We start from the raw sequence: 18,161 nt of genomic DNA, 5'->3' as shown, positions 1-18,161 counted from the left end.
AAGACTCCAAAAACCGAGAGCTTGGCAACTGATTGGATGTTGAGAGCGAGGGATGGGGAGAAGCCAAGATATTTTAGAGGCTGTGAGCCAGGGCTGTTGGTAAGATGAGGGAGCCAGTATCTGCGGAGAATACAGAAAATGGTAGAAGGAAAAGGAGTGGTGGACAGGAAAATGGAGAGGAACAATAATTTGTGCAGATTTTCAGATGCTAATGGAATATCACCCATATACAGGGGTCTAGGAGCAGCAAGAAACGGGGGTGTGGTGCTCAGGAGGGCTGGTACAGCTAAAGGCACAAGGTGGGGGTGTTCCAATGAAGGGAGGGTTTTGGAGAGACAAATTCTTGGCAATTAGGACGACATGGGTGGAAGGAACTCCTGACTGAGGAATGTCGGTGTTGAAGGCTTGTGGAAAATAAGAGAAAAGAGATGGAGAGGAGAAGAAAAAGCATGCAAAGAGGATGACTCCCACAGGAGTAAATATCAGATAAATCAAGGGGAAAAGAGGACGTGTTATAACAGGCCAGCCAATGGCTTCCTAGATGGCAGAGCTGGAGTCGAATGAAGGCAGAGATGAGGTCACCGGGTTTAGTAATCAGGAAATGAGTGGTGACCACTGAGTGAGCAATTCAGTAGCATGAAATCAGACTACATTTTGTTGAATGCCTGACTGCAGTGTGTTCAGAAGGGAAAAGAGAGCTTTGAGGGTGAACGCCTGTTTTGAAAGGTCCGCCAGTAAAATGGCGGTGGGAAGGTAGGCAATTACCTTCCTGATCAAGGGAAGGCTGCCTCTTGTTTGTTTAAACAAGAATAATAGCTGTAGACAGGATGACAGGGGAAACAGAGGAGAGGGAGGGACAGAAGATAGAAGATGTGGTGACTAATGGCTCAGGGTCCCTGAAATCCTCCAAGTAGGAGGCTTCAAGAACTTAGAGAAAGAGATCCATCTTGGGAAGTAAGAGGGCCAGATGAGCAAGAAAAAATGAGAAGACACGTTTGAGGGATGAAAAGGTGTTGAAGGGGCTCTTGTCAGTTGGTTGTGATGTCAGTGACATAGGTTGGCCATGGAGTGATGAGCCAACAGCGGAGCTGGGGAAGCGTGGGAAGTGAAATTCCTGCCTTGAGTACCGAAGGCGGTCAACTACAAAGGAAAGAATTGCTAAACAGTACTTCTAAACAACCGAAGGTGACCAGTACCACTCTCCCGTGGAATTCATTCTGTGGCTTTCTTCAGCAATGCTTGACAGGCTGAAAGTAGCAATAAAAAAAAAAAAGTGCGATCGGGGCTTTCGCTGGGCACCGGCAAAGTGGGTAAACCGGAAAGATAAGAATAAGAGAATTCTAGACTGTTAGTGAAAACAGGTTGCAATTTCCTTAGTGAGTGGATGCTGGGTACCATTAAGGGCCAAGCACTATGCAAGGTACTGAAGATTTCATAGTGATCGAGATGGGTAAGTTCCTTCCTGGCAGAAATTTTAAAGCTTAATGAAAGATAAAGACAAACAGGGAATAATAATACGCTTTGATAAATGCTGTAATGAGAGTTGTTCTTAGCTGGGGGCAATTCTGCATGCATACACACACGCACACACACCCTGGGAAGCTGTAGCAATGTATGGAGATATCCTTGGTTGTCAGAACTTGGGGAACAGGAGGTATGCTGTTGGCATCCAGTGAACAGAGGCAAGGGTTGCTGCTAGATATCCTATGGCATGCGGGCAGGATAGCCTGTACAACAAAGAATTATGTTAAAGTCCACAATGTCAATAATGCCAAGGTGGAGAAACCCTGCTCTACAGACACATAAGAGGTACATCAAATCTAGGCACGGGAGAACAGAGATTTTCTTTTCTTTTTTTTCTTAAAGAGAGAGGGTGCAAGTGAGTGAGGGGCAGAGAGAGAGAGAATCCCACTGCAGGCAGAGAGAGAGAGAGAGAGAGAGAGAGAGAGAGAGAGAGAGAGAAGTGGGGCTCACCAGAAGCGGGGCTTTAGCTCACCAAAGGTGGGGCTCAAACTCACGATTTGTGAGATCATAACCTGAGCCGAAGTTAGATGCTTAACCAACTGAGCCACCCAGGTGCCCCCAGAGATATTCTGGAGTAGCAGACCTGAAAGATTGGAGAAAATATCCAGGTAGGAAGTGAAGAAGAATTTGTACAACATGTGCAAAGGCCCAGGGGCTAAAAAGCAGGGCATAAACAGGGGGATCAGGAGGCATCACCATCACCTAGTTACTGAGGAAATACTGTGTGTCCAAGTTTCTACAAGATAACAGATCTCCACTTTAAGATGTAGTCCTCAATGGGGGTGCCTGGGCGGCTCAGTGGGTTAAGCGTCCGACTTCAGCTCAGGTCATGATCTCATGGTTTGTGAGTTCGAGCCCCACATCAGGCTCACCGCTGTCAGCACAGAGTTTGCTTTAGATCCTGTCTCCCTCTCTCTCTGCCCCTTCCCCACAGGTTCTCTCTCTCTTTCTCAAAATAAATAAATAAAACTTAAGTTTTAAAATCAATCAGTGAATTACATGCAGTCCTCATGAACAATCCTCAAAATCAACATCATCTCCATGTTACACATCAGGAAAAACCGTGGCCTGGGGAATTAAGTAAGTTGTCCTAGGTCATGCAGCTGGTGAATGGCGGGGCTCCAAAGTTGAATCTAGGTCTGCTAACTCTAATAAGACCTTGTCCAACCCCTAAACTCAGCTGCCTTTGCAAGCTAACAGTGGCCACGTCTGTTGGAGGAGAGTAATAAGTGACATGAAAGGGCTGGAAGGAAGCACATGACAGACCTCAGGAAGTCTGTGAAAGGGTTTGGAGACTGTCCTGAGGCAGTGGGCAATCCTGGACAGATTTTAAGTCAAAGTCCCAGGGTCAAATCTGCCTTAAAGAAAGATCACTTCTAGCCGCAGTGCAGGGAACAGGGCAAAGGAAGAGGATGTTGTAATTCATAAGTCCAGAGAGGATGCTGTCCTGAACAAGAGAGGGGACAGTGAGGAAGGAATTCAAGAAAAGTTCAGAAACTAAGACGTGTACTTAGTGACTGGAAGTCAGGCGAGAAGCAGGGGATGACCGACCAGCTTTCCGGTCAGGGCACGGTAGTGGATGAAAGTGCCATTCAATGGATAGAGAACACAGCAGTTTGGGGGGAGCAAATGTAATGAGTTCAGTTGGGGACATAAAATTCATATTTAAATGGAAAGAGAAGAAGACCAGCCTGGAGACAACAGTTAAAACAAGATGTGAGAAGAAGCTGAAGGAGAAGCAGGAATGAGGACAGTGAGTAGGTTTAATGGGGATGACGAGGCAGAGAGAGGCTCTGGTCAGAGAGAGCATTGCAGAGTTTGAGATCCCATGGACACACCAGTTCTCACGGCAGTCACTGCAGAACAGGGAAAGCGCTAGAGGTAAGCAAGCCAAAGTGTGCTGGGATTACAGTGTTGTGTGTATTAACAACATGGACGTAGAAACCTTTCAGGATGATCCGAGGAGGTCAGTGGAGCGTGCTATGGACTCCAAGTGTGTGCCCCTCCAAAATTTATGTGTTGAAACCTAACCCCCAATGCGATGGTATAAGGATGTTTGGCCTTTGGGAGGTTATTAGATCCTTAGGAGGGATCCCTCATGAATAGGATTAGTGCCCTTATAGAAGAGGCCCCAGAGAGCTCCCTCACCCCCTTGGCCATGTGAGGACACAGTAAGAAGACAGCCACGTATGAGCCAGGAAGCAAGCCCTCATCAGATACCAGATCTGCTGGTGCCTTGATCTTGGGCTCACCAGCCCCCAGAACTGTGAGAAAGAAATATTTGCTGTTTAAGTTCTGTTACAGCAGCCTGAACAGACAAAGATAAGGGAGAAAAGGGTCAGATGCTAACGCTCTTAAAAAGTATCAAATAGCCAACAACTATTTTATAAACCCAAGTAATAAAATGGATGATTTTCTTTAAAATAAGTCTCAAATAGTGACATCTAAGATTGAGAGTTTATATTGATTAAAATCAGGGAGAGGAGAGACAGCAATGATTTCAAAGAGGAATGGCCACTAACGTAGATGATAAAACAAAGGCCTGGAAACAGCAGTAAGGAGGGAGAGGATGCTGATCCCTCCATCACAGCCAGATGAGACGAGGGGAGTGGCAAAGGGCCTTCACCGGAGGGTTGGAGGGTCATGGTGTCATCGAGGGACAGCTAGAGTTCAGTACAAATGAAGAACTAGGAGTGTTTGAGGAGACAAAGCATATAAGGGACCTTGGTCTGAATGAATAGAAGTTTCAGAGGCACAGAGGCATTAGTAATGAAAGCAGTGAGGGCCAGTGGTCTGGGAAGAGTCACGGATGAACTGGATGGAGACAAATGGATAAGGCAGTGACTGAGGAGCTAAAGAGAGAGTTGAAGAGCCCATACCTTAATAAAATACTGCTGCTGCTCTATGGCTTAGACCAAAGCTATCTGACAGAACGCTTCACAGAAATGTTCTATATCCACACCGTCCAATACAGTAATCACTAGCTACTCGAAGTGTGGCTGGTATGGCTAGGGAAAATACATGGCAACTTCGGTGGACTCAGACGGAGCAAGGAATCCATGATAACCTCCCATAATTCAAAGTGCTTACGACACTGCCTGATCATGAAGTGGTAACTATTACTGTCATTATCACGATCACTCAATGTGTTTGATTTAGCATCCAGGCGTCCGGACTCATTCATAGCTAAAGATGCTATTCCGTACACATATATTATCCATTATCTGTGGCATATTTGGATGTTCTCAAAATCTCCCATGCATGGAGGAGAAACATTTGTCTGCAGTCATACTTGAACGTGTACACATGTAGTTAAGATCTTCACAGCACGTGAAATCCCCAGCAAATGAAAAGGTGAGGCATGCAAGTCTCTCCAAGTACCTTGCCATGTCGCTCTCTATTCTCTGAACAGCGATATAACAAGAGGATTTGCAGAGGACTAAGAATTCTACCAACAGGAAATCTGTTTAATCCAGCAAAGCCAACACTAAAACAGTGGTCTTTGCTTTGCGTGTTTCGAAAAAAAGAGTTTAGTTAAGGATGAACAGCCACAGGAATACTTGGCGGAGAAAAAAGAGCAGTGACAGGCTGCCTTAATTTTGATCTTCTGAGACTTGCCTTGGTCTTCTCGAAATTGGCTTCCTCGGCCACTTGCACGGCTTGCTTCACCTGCTCATAAGCGCCGGCTTCTCTTTCCTGCACGTCTGTCAAGATGCTCCTGACGGAAACTAGTGCGGACATTAAGTCATCTCTTTCCCTGTCAGCACAAAAAGAACATTCGAAACAAGAAATGGTCACACGATCATGTATTCATGAGTCAGGAAGAAAAAGGCATTAACACACAGTAGAAGAGCCAGGGTGGGCCGGCTTAGCACGTCCTAAAGCACACTCTGGAGAAAGGCCCTCTGTCCTCCCCTGGCGAGGTGCGTGCAGAGGGGCCGGAAAGGCTGAGGCTTCATGGCAGGACTGCGTCTGGAGGGACAACCACCTATTGTGGAAAGGATGACCACACTGCGGGCTGCAGATTCAAGCCCAGAAAAGAGGAAGTTAGTCTACAAATTAAAAGGTTGGGGGCTGGGAGGAAAAAAAAGGAATAAGACAGAGAAGGTGGGGGCTGTACACAGGTTCAGGGGCTGCTAAGGCCTTGTCTACACTGCTGACTCCCCACGCATTTATCTGAACAAATAGGTCCTTTCCTTTTTATCTTTCTCCACCATCCTCTTTTTGACCTTTCCCTCTCTCTCTCTCTCTTTTTACTTTGAGAGAGAGAGAGAGAGAAGGAGAGAAACAGAGAGACCACGAGCGGGAGAGGCGGGAGCAGAGGGAGAGAGAATCTCAAGCAGGCTTCACATCCAGTGCAGAGCCCAACACAGGGCTCGATCTCATGACTGTGAGATGACCTGAGCTGAAATCAGAAGTCGGACTCTTGACTGACTAAGCCACCAGGTGCGCCTGCCCTACTCTTTCAATTAAATTCTTTCACTTACTTATGAACCCATTTCTTCTTTCAAAGGGTGGTACTGCTGAATCCCTCAAATGGTCTGGTTCCACAGAGAATGCTCAAGATTTAACAAAATCCCATCCTGCTGGGTTGGACCACTGCCTGGTCCCACACCCTTGTCAGCAATTCTCAGAAGCCCTCTGTCCTTGGGGACAGATGGAACCAAATGCCAAAACACTTTGGCATGTAACATAGCAAAGGCCCAGTCGCATGGGTTAAATAAATCCCATATAAGACTTTAGGATATTTGGAATTTATCCACTGGATAAAAATGACCAGCTGACCAAAGAGAAAGTGAGGTGGGCAAATTTCTATACACACAAAGCAAAGAACTCTAAGTTGGGCTGCTATGTATGCTATTCCATGCTTTGTTTGAGAGCTCAAGTTTAAACCATGGTTTCAAATTCAGTGAAAGTAACTGCTTGAAGTTTCCTTTTTTTTTTTTTTTTTTGGCCAAGTTCCAAACTACCGGGAGAGAGCCAATTCTGATTTTTTTTTTTAATTTAGCAACCTTTAAGGAGCAATGATTTCAAAGATTATAGTCTCTGAGTTTGAGTGGCTTTCAGAATTAACCAATGACTCCATGTAAAAAAAAAAAAATCTCTTAAGACAAAATAATTTAAACTATTTGTGGTATTTGGAAAGCAGTCATATTTTAAGAAATATGTAATACTGAACAAAGTTACAATTATTAGCAGTTTCATAAATGATCTTTTTGTTAAAAAAAAGGATTGCTGCAAATATAAAATTCATGGGAGCATAGAGATCTTCAATTTAGAATTTCCTGGTTTGTTTTAAATTGAGAAAAATAATTTGTCTTTAATTCTTTTGTTCTAAAGGGAAAGAAAATGGAGTTCATTATTTTGGTCAAATCTAACCAACACAATGATTATGTGAAAAAGTAGAAGAGTCAAAGCAAGGTTAAATTGTTCTGGTTAAGGAAAAAATAGATTATATGAAGGCAAAAGTGAATGTATGCCTATTTGCATACCAAAAAAGCTCTAACATGAAAGGGGACTAGGTTCATTAAGACTATGCAGTCAGAGTTCCTGGGTGGCTCAGTTGGTTAAGCTTCTGACACTTGATTTGAGTTCAGGTCGTAATCTCCCGATTTGTGGGTTTGAGCCCCTCATTGGGCTCTGTGCTGACAGCTCAGAGCCTGGAGCCTGCTTCGGATCCTTTGTCTCCCTCTCTCTCTGCCCCTCCCTTGCTCTCACTCTTTCTCTCTCAAAAATAAATAAGCATTAAAAAAAATATGCAGTCAGGGCGCCTGGGTGGCTCAGTGGGTTAAGCCTCCTGACTCTTGATTTCTGCTCAGGTCATGATCTCATGGTTCTGAGATCAAGTACCACATTGGGCTCTGCGCTGACAGTACAGAGCCTGCTTGGGATTCTCTCTCTTCCCTGTTCCTCCCTGCCCCTCCCCACTTCTCAAAATAAATAAATAAACTTAAAAAAAAAAGTTAAATAATAAAAAAAGAATATGCTGTCCAGGGGTGGTTCAGTCAGTGGGGCGTCCAACCCTTGATCTCAAGGTTGTGAGTTCAAGCCCCACGTTGGGCTCTGTGCTGGGTGTAAAGCCTACTTGAAAAAGAAAAAGAGAAAGAGAAAGAGAAAGAGAAAGAGAAAGAGAAAGAGAAAGAGAAAGAGAAAAAGAAAAAAGAGAAAAAGAGAAAAAGAAAAAGAAAAAGAAAAAGAAAAAAAAAGTATGCAATCCAACTAGAACCTACGATTCTAGAATAAGATAAAAATTTACTCTTTAAGGGCAGCAAGTCAAAATGGGCATCATATAGTCACCTTTCTTAAGGTTGTACGACCGACTAAGAGACCCAAGTTATTATTCAGTGATGCTCTGATCTGTTCCTGACACCGTGGCATCATTGAAGCCAAAGTTCCAACTAAAAAGAATTAACTGAAAAGCTCAGTGTTTATAGTATGCTGACAGATCACAACAGGATCAAAATCCAACAAATTTGCTTCTTACAGGAGACTTAATGCTTAATATGTTTAATCTCTTTTCAGTGTGTGTCCTCTTGTTAAGAGGAGTCTGCCAGACAGTAGATATTCAGTGTAACAGAGGACAAAGACCAAGTGGGTGAGTAGTGATCCTGCCACAGGAGGGCATCAAAGAGGTAAAGTAAAACTCCTCCCAGTTCTAGTATTGCATGATCTAAATTTAAAAAGTCACTAGGCTACTTAGAATTGGAAACTAAGGAGTTTTGTTGCTCTGGTTCAAAAAATTTTTCAGACTATCGGCTCACCAACTTCAGACCACAGACAATCCTCAAAGAGAAACAGCCCCAAATACTGATGTCTTGTTAAGCTCATCATTCAACAGTGAGCCCATAAAATGATTGTACTGAAAACCTGTGGAGCCACTGGACACACTCCAATGTTCTGTCAGAGAAATGTACCACATGCTTTCAGGTGGCCTTCAGACCACTGGGAAGCTGAGCTTCATCAGGAGAGATGCCTAAACTGCACCAGTACAGGAAGCCACTTGGGTAATCTGCAATTATCCACTCAGTCGCTGCATTTTTTGTTTTGCCTCGTCTCAACTCAGCCAGCCCACATCTCAACAGCAAGCACTCGGAATGAACCCAGCTCTGGGCATGTCAGCCCTGTCTTCCACACAATGCCTTGCTTCCGGTCCCGTTCCTATGTCACCTTCTTGATTTAGCTCCCCTTTATCAGCCCCACTCCACTCCTCATTACCTGGCCCTCGGGAGCAGCCAATCCCAGCACCCAGGATAACTACACAGGCAGCTGCAGGCCTGTCCAGAGCTCCCAGTCCGCAAGCCCAGCCCAGAGCCAGGCCTGAGTGCGTCTCTCCCAGTGGGAAGCTGTATAAACACACGTGGCCTATGAGTGTGAACGTGAGATGGCAGCTCTCCATATCACCGTCTCCCAAGGCCAGAGTTCTGTGAGTGCTTAACAAACACCATGTACGTTATCAAGGAGTTTTCTGAAGCAAAGCAAGCAGTACAGCATCAATGCTGCTGAGAGGGCAACTAAAGCAGAAGATGAGGCAAGGAGCTTGGGTGTGAGGTCTCAGACAAACCAACTAACAAGATGACCATGGGGTATTTAAGGAATGTAGAGCAACAATGAGAGCAATGAGAACCAAGGAAGTCCCTGAATAATCATGGTCAAATGTTTAAAATAAGGAAAAGAGGGGCACCTGGGTGGCTCAGTCAGTTAAGGGTCTGACTTTGGCTCAGGTCTTGCAGTTCATGGGTTCGAGCCCCGCATCGGGCTCTGTGCTGACAACTCAGAGCCTGGAGCCTGCTTCGGATTCTGTGTCTCCCCCTCTCTCTGCCCCTCCCCCAACTTGTGCACGCTCGCGCTCTCTCTCAAAAATAAATAAACATTAAAAAAAAAAACCTTAAAATAAGGTAAAGAAACGGTTAGTCTGCTATATAGGCATGAGCTTCATCTTGAAATATAAAGTGCCTACAAGATGCTTTTAGTTCCTCAGTTATTCCACAGTGAGTACCAGTTTCAAGCATCATTAAGCATCATTAGTCAGTATTATCCCTGTTTTTTAAAAGAAGGTCTAGAAGGCTGACTACAACATCTCCTTGTTCCTCATTTCTGGGAAGTTCCTGCCACGGTCTCTCAAAGCCAACTATACACGACTGTGCCAAGACCCACTCGAAAAATCACAAGCTGGACTAAAGTCCCAGGATAGTACAGTAGTAATTACTTCTCCTTTCTGAGCAGTACACTGAAACTTCTCCAAGGCACTATCAACTACAGAAAAGAATTTAATATAAAGCAGTTCCATCTTGATTATCATTCGAAACTGTTTTGATCATTAAGCGAAAAGGAGGGGTTACTTTCCCTCTTACTGACCTCAAGGCATAATGAGGCCTGAGCGAAAGGCAGAAGTTCAGAAACACTACAAAGACTTCAGATCAACTTTTAAGTGCATCCAGTGTCATCAACAGTTGTTAAGTATACTCTCCAAAAAAAGTCCTCACGGTCCTAACAAAACGCCACAAACAAACTGGTGGTCTGGTCTCCAAGTCATGGCTGATCCTGTTCATTTCCTGGGCTCAAGTCAGTCCTGTGTCATACACCCAATACATTCAGTGCTCACAGATCAACAAAGGAACTGACAGCTGGTGTCACAATTGCCACATTTCAAGTAGAGGTCAGGAGGGAAGTCTTGATTTGTCATATTTGGGGATACAAGTTTTTTTTGTTGTTGTTGTTTGTTTTGTTTTTTAATTCCATCCTAGTGTCATGCAGGGAATTCTATGATACAGCTCACTGAGGGTTCAACCTTCTAATTATGCATGAAACTAGAAATCCAGACCTAAAGAGTGCTGGCCCCTCTTCCAAGTGAGCCTAACACTCAATATTCAGCATTCTGCATTAACACATTGAAAGAAGTGGAACACCAGCTTCAGCCAAAGGACTCCTCTAGACAAAGGTTTCATTGACAATAAAAGCAGGGACCTTCCACTGCACTCTGTTATTAAAGTAGAACAGGAGCCAATGATGTGCTGACAAAGCAGAAAATTGAACGGAGAAGGCTGACATTTATTTTAAAAGGCTAAGAGCTGAAATTTAGGATAGAGACAAAGGAATACAGAACTAAGAATCTAATTTCTAAATGACTGCCAGTCTTGAAATCAATGTAAACATTGTAGCTTCCTCTTAAAATACTTTTCTCATGACCTACAAGGGTAATATGAAAGGCAATAGGGAAAGAAACCCTGCCTTTAATTTTTGGTTTGGTTGTGCTTGGCTACTTACTCTGCCTCTCTTCATCTGTGTGACTTTGAATATGCTTTTTGCCCTTTTTAATTTTTTCATTACATTCTCCCTGAAAAATTCATTACCAATGTGGTTAAAGACCCATTCGACACACACTTTCAATTTCAGTGCCTTCTTCCACCTCTCCAGCGGTCATCACCATTAAGTACTGAGAGTTCATCCTTTTAAGCCTTTTTCTATGTGTATGTATGAACCTGGAGAAAATATACTGTATGGCTGTGTATGGACTTTTACAAAAATAAAAATACAAACAGTTTTGTATCACATGTGTCTTTTTCATGTATCACATGTGTATCACATGTGTGTTATGTTTTTCCTTCAAAAATCTATTGTGGAGCTTAGTCCCACATTAGCACATCTAGATCTATTTCATTCTTTTTTTCTTTTACTGTGCATAACATAATAGATGCAAAACTCTGAAGGATATTTAGTTATTCACATCCAAAAGAAACACTTTTGGTTTCTTCTGTAGTTTCTATACTCACAACACTTCTGACACCTCATGTGGGGGGTGTCAGATACTGACACTGACCCTGATGCTCAGTGGGGACATTAATTTCCTGGAGTCAGCACAGACCCCACAGGGTAAGGCTTTGGGTGCCACTTTCAAGTCCCATCTTGTCACCTGTACTTCTGAACAACTGGCCGTAAATCACGGGTTCTCCTGACCCCTTCCTCAGCTTTGATAATTTGCTATGACAGCTCACAGAACTCAGGAAAGTGCTTTACTTACTCTTTCCCATTCATTATAAAGGATACAATTCACTAACAGGTAAATAAATAGAAGGGATGCACAGGGCAAGGTATGTGGGAAGGGGCGTGGGGCTGCCATGATCGCTCTGGGCATGCCACCCTCCCAGCACCTTGGTCCCCAACCCGGAAGCCCTCCAAATCCCATGGTTTAGGGTTTTCATGGGGTTCTATAGGTTCTATAGGGGGTTCTATAGGATTGATAAAAACATTACTCATTGGTGATTGAACTCAATCTCTAGTCCCTGCCCATTTCCCAGAGATTGGGGAGTAATCTCTACTCACCAGGATGCTTTCCCTGGCAAGCGGCATACCCATCTGTAGTGGGGTTCCAGATTCATCTTATTAACATAAACCCAGGTGTGGTTGAAAGGAGCTTATTAAGAAAAACGAAAGATGTTCCTTTCACCTTTATGTTCCACAGCTATTTCAGGAGCAAGGGACAAAATCCAAACAAAGGATGTTCCTTCTGTTCTTACCATTTAGGAAATTACAAGGATTTTTTTTTTTAATTTTTTTTTTAGTGTTTATTTATTTTTGAGAGAGAGAGAGAGAGAGAGAGACAGAGCATGAGCCAGGGAGGGGTAGAAAGAGGGGGAAACACAGAATCCAAAGGAGCCCCCCTGATGCGGGGCTCAAACCCATGGACTGCGAGATCATGACCTGAGCTGAAGTCGGACGCTCAACCGACTGAGCCAACCAGGCACCCCAAGAAATTATAAGGATTTGGGGAGCTATATGCCAGGAACTAGAGATGAAGACCAAAATATGTATTTCTGATCATATCACAATATCACAATACTGTTACAAATAACGCTGTAAAAGCATTCCCTGAAACTACTCCATTTTGCATATACATATTCCTTGGGGGTGATGTTGAAATATGTAAGACACAACTTAAATATTACTCACTCATAGCCTCACCAGTACTTGTCACTATCAATCTCCTTAATTTTCACCAATTTGATGGGTTGGTTTTGAAAAAGAATCTGTCTTTCCCTAAATGAAAGCAGAGTGAATACCTTCTCCTAAATTGACAGTTTCCTCTTTCATTGCTCACCATTCCTATTCTTTATCTGCTTTGCCACTGGGTAGTTTGTCCTCTGTGTTTGTTTCAAAGGATGTTCTTTATACATTATACCAACTGTTTGTTATGTACATGCAAATATTTTCCCCAGTCTTTTAATTTGTATTATTGTATCATAAAAAGTTTCTTTTGGGGGCGCCTGGGTGGCTCAGTCGGTTAAGCATCTGACTTTGGCTCAGGTCATGATCTCATGGCTCGTGTTGGGTTCTTTGCTGTCAGCACAGAGCCTATTTCAGATCCTCTGTCCCCCTCTCTCTCTTCCCCTCCCCCACATGAGCGCACGCATGCACACTCTCTCTCTCAAAAATAAATAAACGTTTAAAAGGAAAACGCTTTTTTAAAATGAAGTTAAAGGTATAACCTTTTTCCTTTGCCATTCATTTTCCATACCATGCACAGGGCTTTAGCTGAACGCCATGAAAATAATTTTCTACATTTTCTTTTAATATTTTTATAGTCTGAATTAGATCTGGGTCTTTAAACCATCTTGAATTTGTTTTTGTGAAACAAGTCTCTTTTTTTCAAAAGTAAACAGGAAAAATTTTAACTTATCTGAGTCTCAGTTTCCCTAGCCACAAAATGGAGTTAATAATATTTACCTCACGAATGCTTTACTAAGATTAAAAAAGATTGTTTTTAAACAGCCTGGCAGAGTCCTTGACATATGTAAATGTGTACCACATGGTAGTTATATCTGAAAATATATTTAATATATATTTAATAAATTTCATAGTTATGTGAAATCTATAAGAATAACTTAACAATATATTTAATAATATAATATAACAAAAAGCAGAACCATCAGCTGAGATCGTAAAACCTACCAGTCAGTCCATACTGGAGAAATTCAGTTTTTATCCAAAACCAACAGGTTAATCACGTGTGGAAACCATGGCATTTTGATTCTTTTGGAACAGGAGAGGTACAGAGGAGTTTTAATATCTATGGAGCATTTATTATCTGGCCTGCCAAATAATAAAAAAACTGGGCTTTTTTGGTGTGTTTTTGTTGTTTTTTGAATTATTCACATCACTGGTAGGAACTGTCTTAAGCAGTGTATGGTATTCTTTTAATGAAACCTCAAAATAACCCTATTAGATACTTTTACCCCCATTTTAAAAATGGGGGAATTGAGGCATGAGAGGTTAAGTAATTTTCGTGAGGTTACACAGGTAGTTAGTGGTAGAATAGAGTGTTAGTCTCAGCAGCCAGTCTGACGCAAAAGCTAGTGCTCTGGCCCCAAGGCTAAGCGTCCCCGTAAAACCCCCAAACCAGATGTAGAGAAGTAATTTGTCCAAAGGTCAAAACATAGAGTAAAACTGGTCTGACTTCAACGAACCAGTCTTTCCATTCTCCACGCCCGTTCCAACAGTAGGATCTCTGACTGTTGAGCAGTAAAGGCCAAAATGCCTGGTCCTGCGAGCAGCAAACACTCATGGAGCGTCTACCACAGGCCAGGTCCTCTGCTAGACACCAGGCGTACAGACAAAAACAGATCACACGTGCTGCCTCCAACATATTATAAAATCATGGAAGACAGGAGCCTAAATCAATTGAAGACCAGGTGGGATGAGGTTGGCCAGAGAATACCTCTCAGAGGTGGTGCTGTTTGAGCTATTTAAATGAGTTCAAACAGACAGGGGTGACCTTGAGCACAGGGAATAAGAACCAACACCACCGGACAGTATCGTAGATAAAAATTCTCAAGTGTGCAGGATAACCTTTCCACAGGAAAACACCTCCCTGAAATAGTGAAAATAGGACAAAAAGGATATGCACAGGGAACTGTCGTATTTCAGCCTAGATGAACTACATGAAAGGTCATTTGTAACTTGTCCTTAGTTGATCTTCAAATATTGATACTGGGACATAGGGAGTCCTTCTTCCAATGCACTGGTAATACTCTTCACTGCAGGCACGAGACAAAGACGTGATAAGAACTCACGCTACCTACACTACAGCACGGAAGTCCAGGACTTGACAACGTCAAAAGAGAGCCTCACAAACTCAGTTTTGTTAAGAATAGCGCTGGATTTGCAGTTATAGACTCAGAGACAGGCAGGGAATTGTAAAGATTCCTCACGTCCATTCTCTCACTTCGAGATGAGGCTGAAGCCTAGAGAGGTAAGACCACTCGTCCGAAATGACCTGATCGCACAACCCTGGCAGAACCCAGCTATTCTGTCTTCCAGAAAGCTGTAATGAAGGGACCGTTTCCAGTCCATTTCACTCGCAGCTCAGGGTCAATCGCCCATGAGACAGCACGGGGATAAGGAGACACAGCGCTCCTTTAAAGATGCAATTCTCCATGTGGAGAAGCACACTTACTTAGTCAGTCTTTCAATGGTCTGCACGTGAACGTTATTATGGGTTTGGGAAAGAACAGCTTCGTGCTGAGCACATTTCAAACACAGGCCACCAACCCAGTTAGAAGTGTTCGCAGCGAGGAGAGACTCTTTATGCTTCAGTCGCTCTTTAAGATCTTCACAATTTTTCTGATATTCAGCTAAGTCTTTCCTGAAAAGAAGGGAGAGAAAGTTCTAGCAAAATGACCAGGAACATTACTTTCACCTGGAACATCACAGTGGTAACTCTTACTATTGCTGATGGGTGTTTACCTTATGAGGTGCTCTGTATATAACGCATTAATTCTTACCACAACCCTGGACGTAAGCGTGATTATCCTAATTGACACTTTGGATAAAATGAGGCTTGACTATATTAAATAATTAAGCGAAGTTCTTGTAAGATTTTAACACAGATTAGTCTACCTCTTGATACTGGCTCTCATTTCAAAGGATCCCATCTCCATGGCATTATATTACCTACAAACCAAAAGTAAAACTACAAATACAAATCCTCAACAGTTTCTCTTTATTAATAAAGAGGCAAGGCAATATAACAAAACATCCTTGTATTGACAGAAATACCCTATTCCAAGTGTTAACCCTTGAAATTTGTAGAGTACCTCAAAAGATTACATAAAGCTCATGGATTTTGTCCATGAGTAATTTATTATTGCCCGTTCTTCCTTAGGAGGAAAAAAAAGAACTTAAAAACAATTATCTAACCACAAAGTTCTACAAAGAGCTATTTCAAAAGAAAGTGGGCTCCTCTCGTCTTTCAGAAAGAAGTTATATAGAATTTACCAGTCATAAGACTTGTAAGTATAAGCTATTAACTGGAAATATGCAGCCCGATAAAGAAAGGACAGAGGAAATGTGTGTGTGTGTGTGTGTGTGTGTGTGTGTGTGTGTGTGTGGTTACTTTGTTTGTTTTAATATATGAGATAGTTCCTGGAAAAGGTTTTGCTCCAAGCTGACTGTTTTAAGAATAAAATGTATGGGTTGTATTCCTACCCCCACCCCTTCTCATAAAGCTTTGGCAAAATTAACTTGGAGAACTGACTTTCCCACTGTATAAAAAACAAAACAAAACAAAACAAAACACAAAACAAAACAAAAAAACCCCACTTCCTAGCTTACAAAGGAGAAAATAGCCCTTAAGTACTTGGACTCCTGAAAGCAGGCACGTGATCTCTGTCTGTGTCAACTCTCTGTTGTCAGTTTCTATTAAATTCAGGGAGCTGTAGCTACCTTTACTTGCTGTCACAGAGGGGAAGCCAATAAGACACCTGGCTGTCACACGCTACCTCATCTCTGGATGGGGGGGGGGAGGGGGCGGGGAGGAGAAGCTGATTTTGTCCCATGCCCAAGATACTCTTTCCAACACACTTAGTTTTCTGTTTAAGTTCCATGTAGAAAAAGTCTGACTTTCAAAAGGCTTTATAAAAATAACTTTGGAAGCACATTCCAAAGTCAAAGGGTCTGCATTACTCTTTCTGTCAGTTTCAGATTCAAAACACTGAGGTAGATTTGATTACTTGAAATGCCAAAAAAGAAAAAGAAATAGGTACCAAAATGGTAGAGTTTCTGAGAGTGGTGGTTTTATCTCTTTCTGAAAGAAAATGACTCTTTAAGTACTCTTAAGTTACACTAAAGGAAAAGACAAAAAAAAAAAAAAAACAAAGATGCAGGGAATAAAGTCATTACAAAGTAGTATTTTAATGTAATTAACTATGGCATATTTGACTTCTGAATGAAACAACAGAAGTCACATTTCCATAGTATAGTAACCTAGAAATATATTAATTTAAACACTGGAGACTTGGGGTGCCTGGGTGGCTCAGTCACTTAAGTGTCTTGACTTCAGCTCAGGACATCATCTCGTAGTTCTTGGGTTCAAGCCCCACATTGGGCTCTCTGCTCTCAGCACAGAGCCTGCTTCAGATCCTCTGTCCCCCAATCTCTCTGCCATTCCCCTGCTCTCTCTCTCTCTCAAAATAAATAAATAAATGTTAAGAATTTTTTAAAAACTGAAGACTCAATACACTAGACATCAAAATATAATAAAGCAAGATAAAGAGCAAGAATGCAAAAATTAGGCCATTTAAAAAATATTAGGTTTCTTCATGAAACAAAAATATCTATAGAAGTAGGTATATACATAGAGATCAGGATAAGGTTTAAAGGTTTAATACACATAAAAGCGTATTAAAATAAATGAATGATAGTGTGCCTAAAAGCCAGGAGCTCTGGTTCTTAGTATCATTCTACTTACATCTCCAAACAATACATGGCCTGAAAATCTTAAATTTTATTTAAAATTAGACTTATTAAAATTATAAAAAGTATTTTAAATTTTGATTGAAATATATTTCATTACTGCTATTTAAAATAAGCTGCAATGCACAAAAAAATCAATTCCTGTTACTTTTTCTACACATAACACATAATAAATCACTGATGGTTAATCTATCATATATAAGTTTTATTGGGATTTTTTAAAAAAACATGTCAAAAATTACATGAAAACTTATTATATATAAAGAAGTCTCAGGGCGCCTGGGTGGCTCAGATGGTTAAGTGTCTGACTTCAGCTCAGGTCATGATCTCGAGGTCCGTGAGTTCGAGCCCCGCATCGGGCTCTGTGCTGACAGCTTGGAGCCTGGAGCCTGCTTCGGATTCTGTGTCTCCCTCTCTCTCTGCCCCTCCCTGACTCACATTCTGTCTCTCTCTGCCTCTCAAAAATAAATTAAAAAAAAAAAAAAAAAAAGCAGTCTCTTTCTTATCCAGTTTCACTTTCCACAGCTTAGTTTCCCACCGTCAACCGAGGTCCAGAGCAGATGATCCTCCGGACAGATCATCAGAAGGTCAGTAGTAGCGTAGGCTGCTTCACAACACCTACATCCTTCACCCCTTCATTGCATCACACAGGCATTTTAGATCTCACATCATCACAAGAAGGACAATAAGATATTCTGAAAGACCACATTTGCTTAATGGTTATTACGGTATACTGTTATGGCTGTTCTATTTTATTATAAGTTATTGCTGTTAATCTCTTACTGTGCCTAATCTCTTACTAAAAATTAAACTTTATCGCAGGTATGTATGTACAGAAAAAAACCAATATGTACAGAGTTCAGTACTGACCAGTTTCAGGCATCCACTGG

At 42.1% G+C, this 18,161-nt stretch overlaps 1 protein-coding gene and 1 long non-coding RNA gene across 22 annotated transcripts in view; one reads left to right on the top strand and one right to left on the bottom strand.

The window, feature by feature from the left end:
• The window catches only part of SDCCAG8 (SHH signaling and ciliogenesis regulator SDCCAG8), a 246,837-nt gene that overhangs the window by 178,815 nt on the left and 49,861 nt on the right, over nt 1–18,161 (bottom strand). For 20 of the 21 annotated variants that reach the window (XR_008293144.1, XR_008293145.1, XR_008293146.1 and 17 more), the window contains exons 8-9: nt 14,975–15,163; nt 5,143–5,281 (exon numbers count right to left, since the gene is read on the bottom strand). Coding sequence is in view for 18 of the 21 variants with exons in the window: in XM_053209297.1 (XP_053065272.1) it covers nt 5,143–5,281; nt 14,975–15,163 (328 nt within the window). In the remaining 3 variants the exon portion in view is untranslated. The remainder of the gene's footprint in view (nt 1–5,142; nt 5,282–14,974; nt 15,164–18,161) is intronic. The other variant, XM_053209299.1, reaches the window with a different exon arrangement.
• LOC128313035 (uncharacterized) lies at nt 181–11,321 on the top strand. The gene is made up of 3 exons (XR_008293148.1): nt 181–753; nt 8,047–8,156; nt 8,273–11,321. It is a non-coding gene; the product is annotated as an uncharacterized LOC128313035 (long non-coding RNA).

The sequence above is a fragment of the Acinonyx jubatus genome, chromosome E4, assembly GCF_027475565.1.
Source record: "Acinonyx jubatus isolate Ajub_Pintada_27869175 chromosome E4, VMU_Ajub_asm_v1.0, whole genome shotgun sequence".
NCBI lineage: Eukaryota > Metazoa > Chordata > Mammalia > Carnivora > Felidae > Acinonyx > Acinonyx jubatus.
Note: the sequence above shows the minus strand (reverse complement) of the source record. Positions and strands in the feature narration are given on the sequence as shown.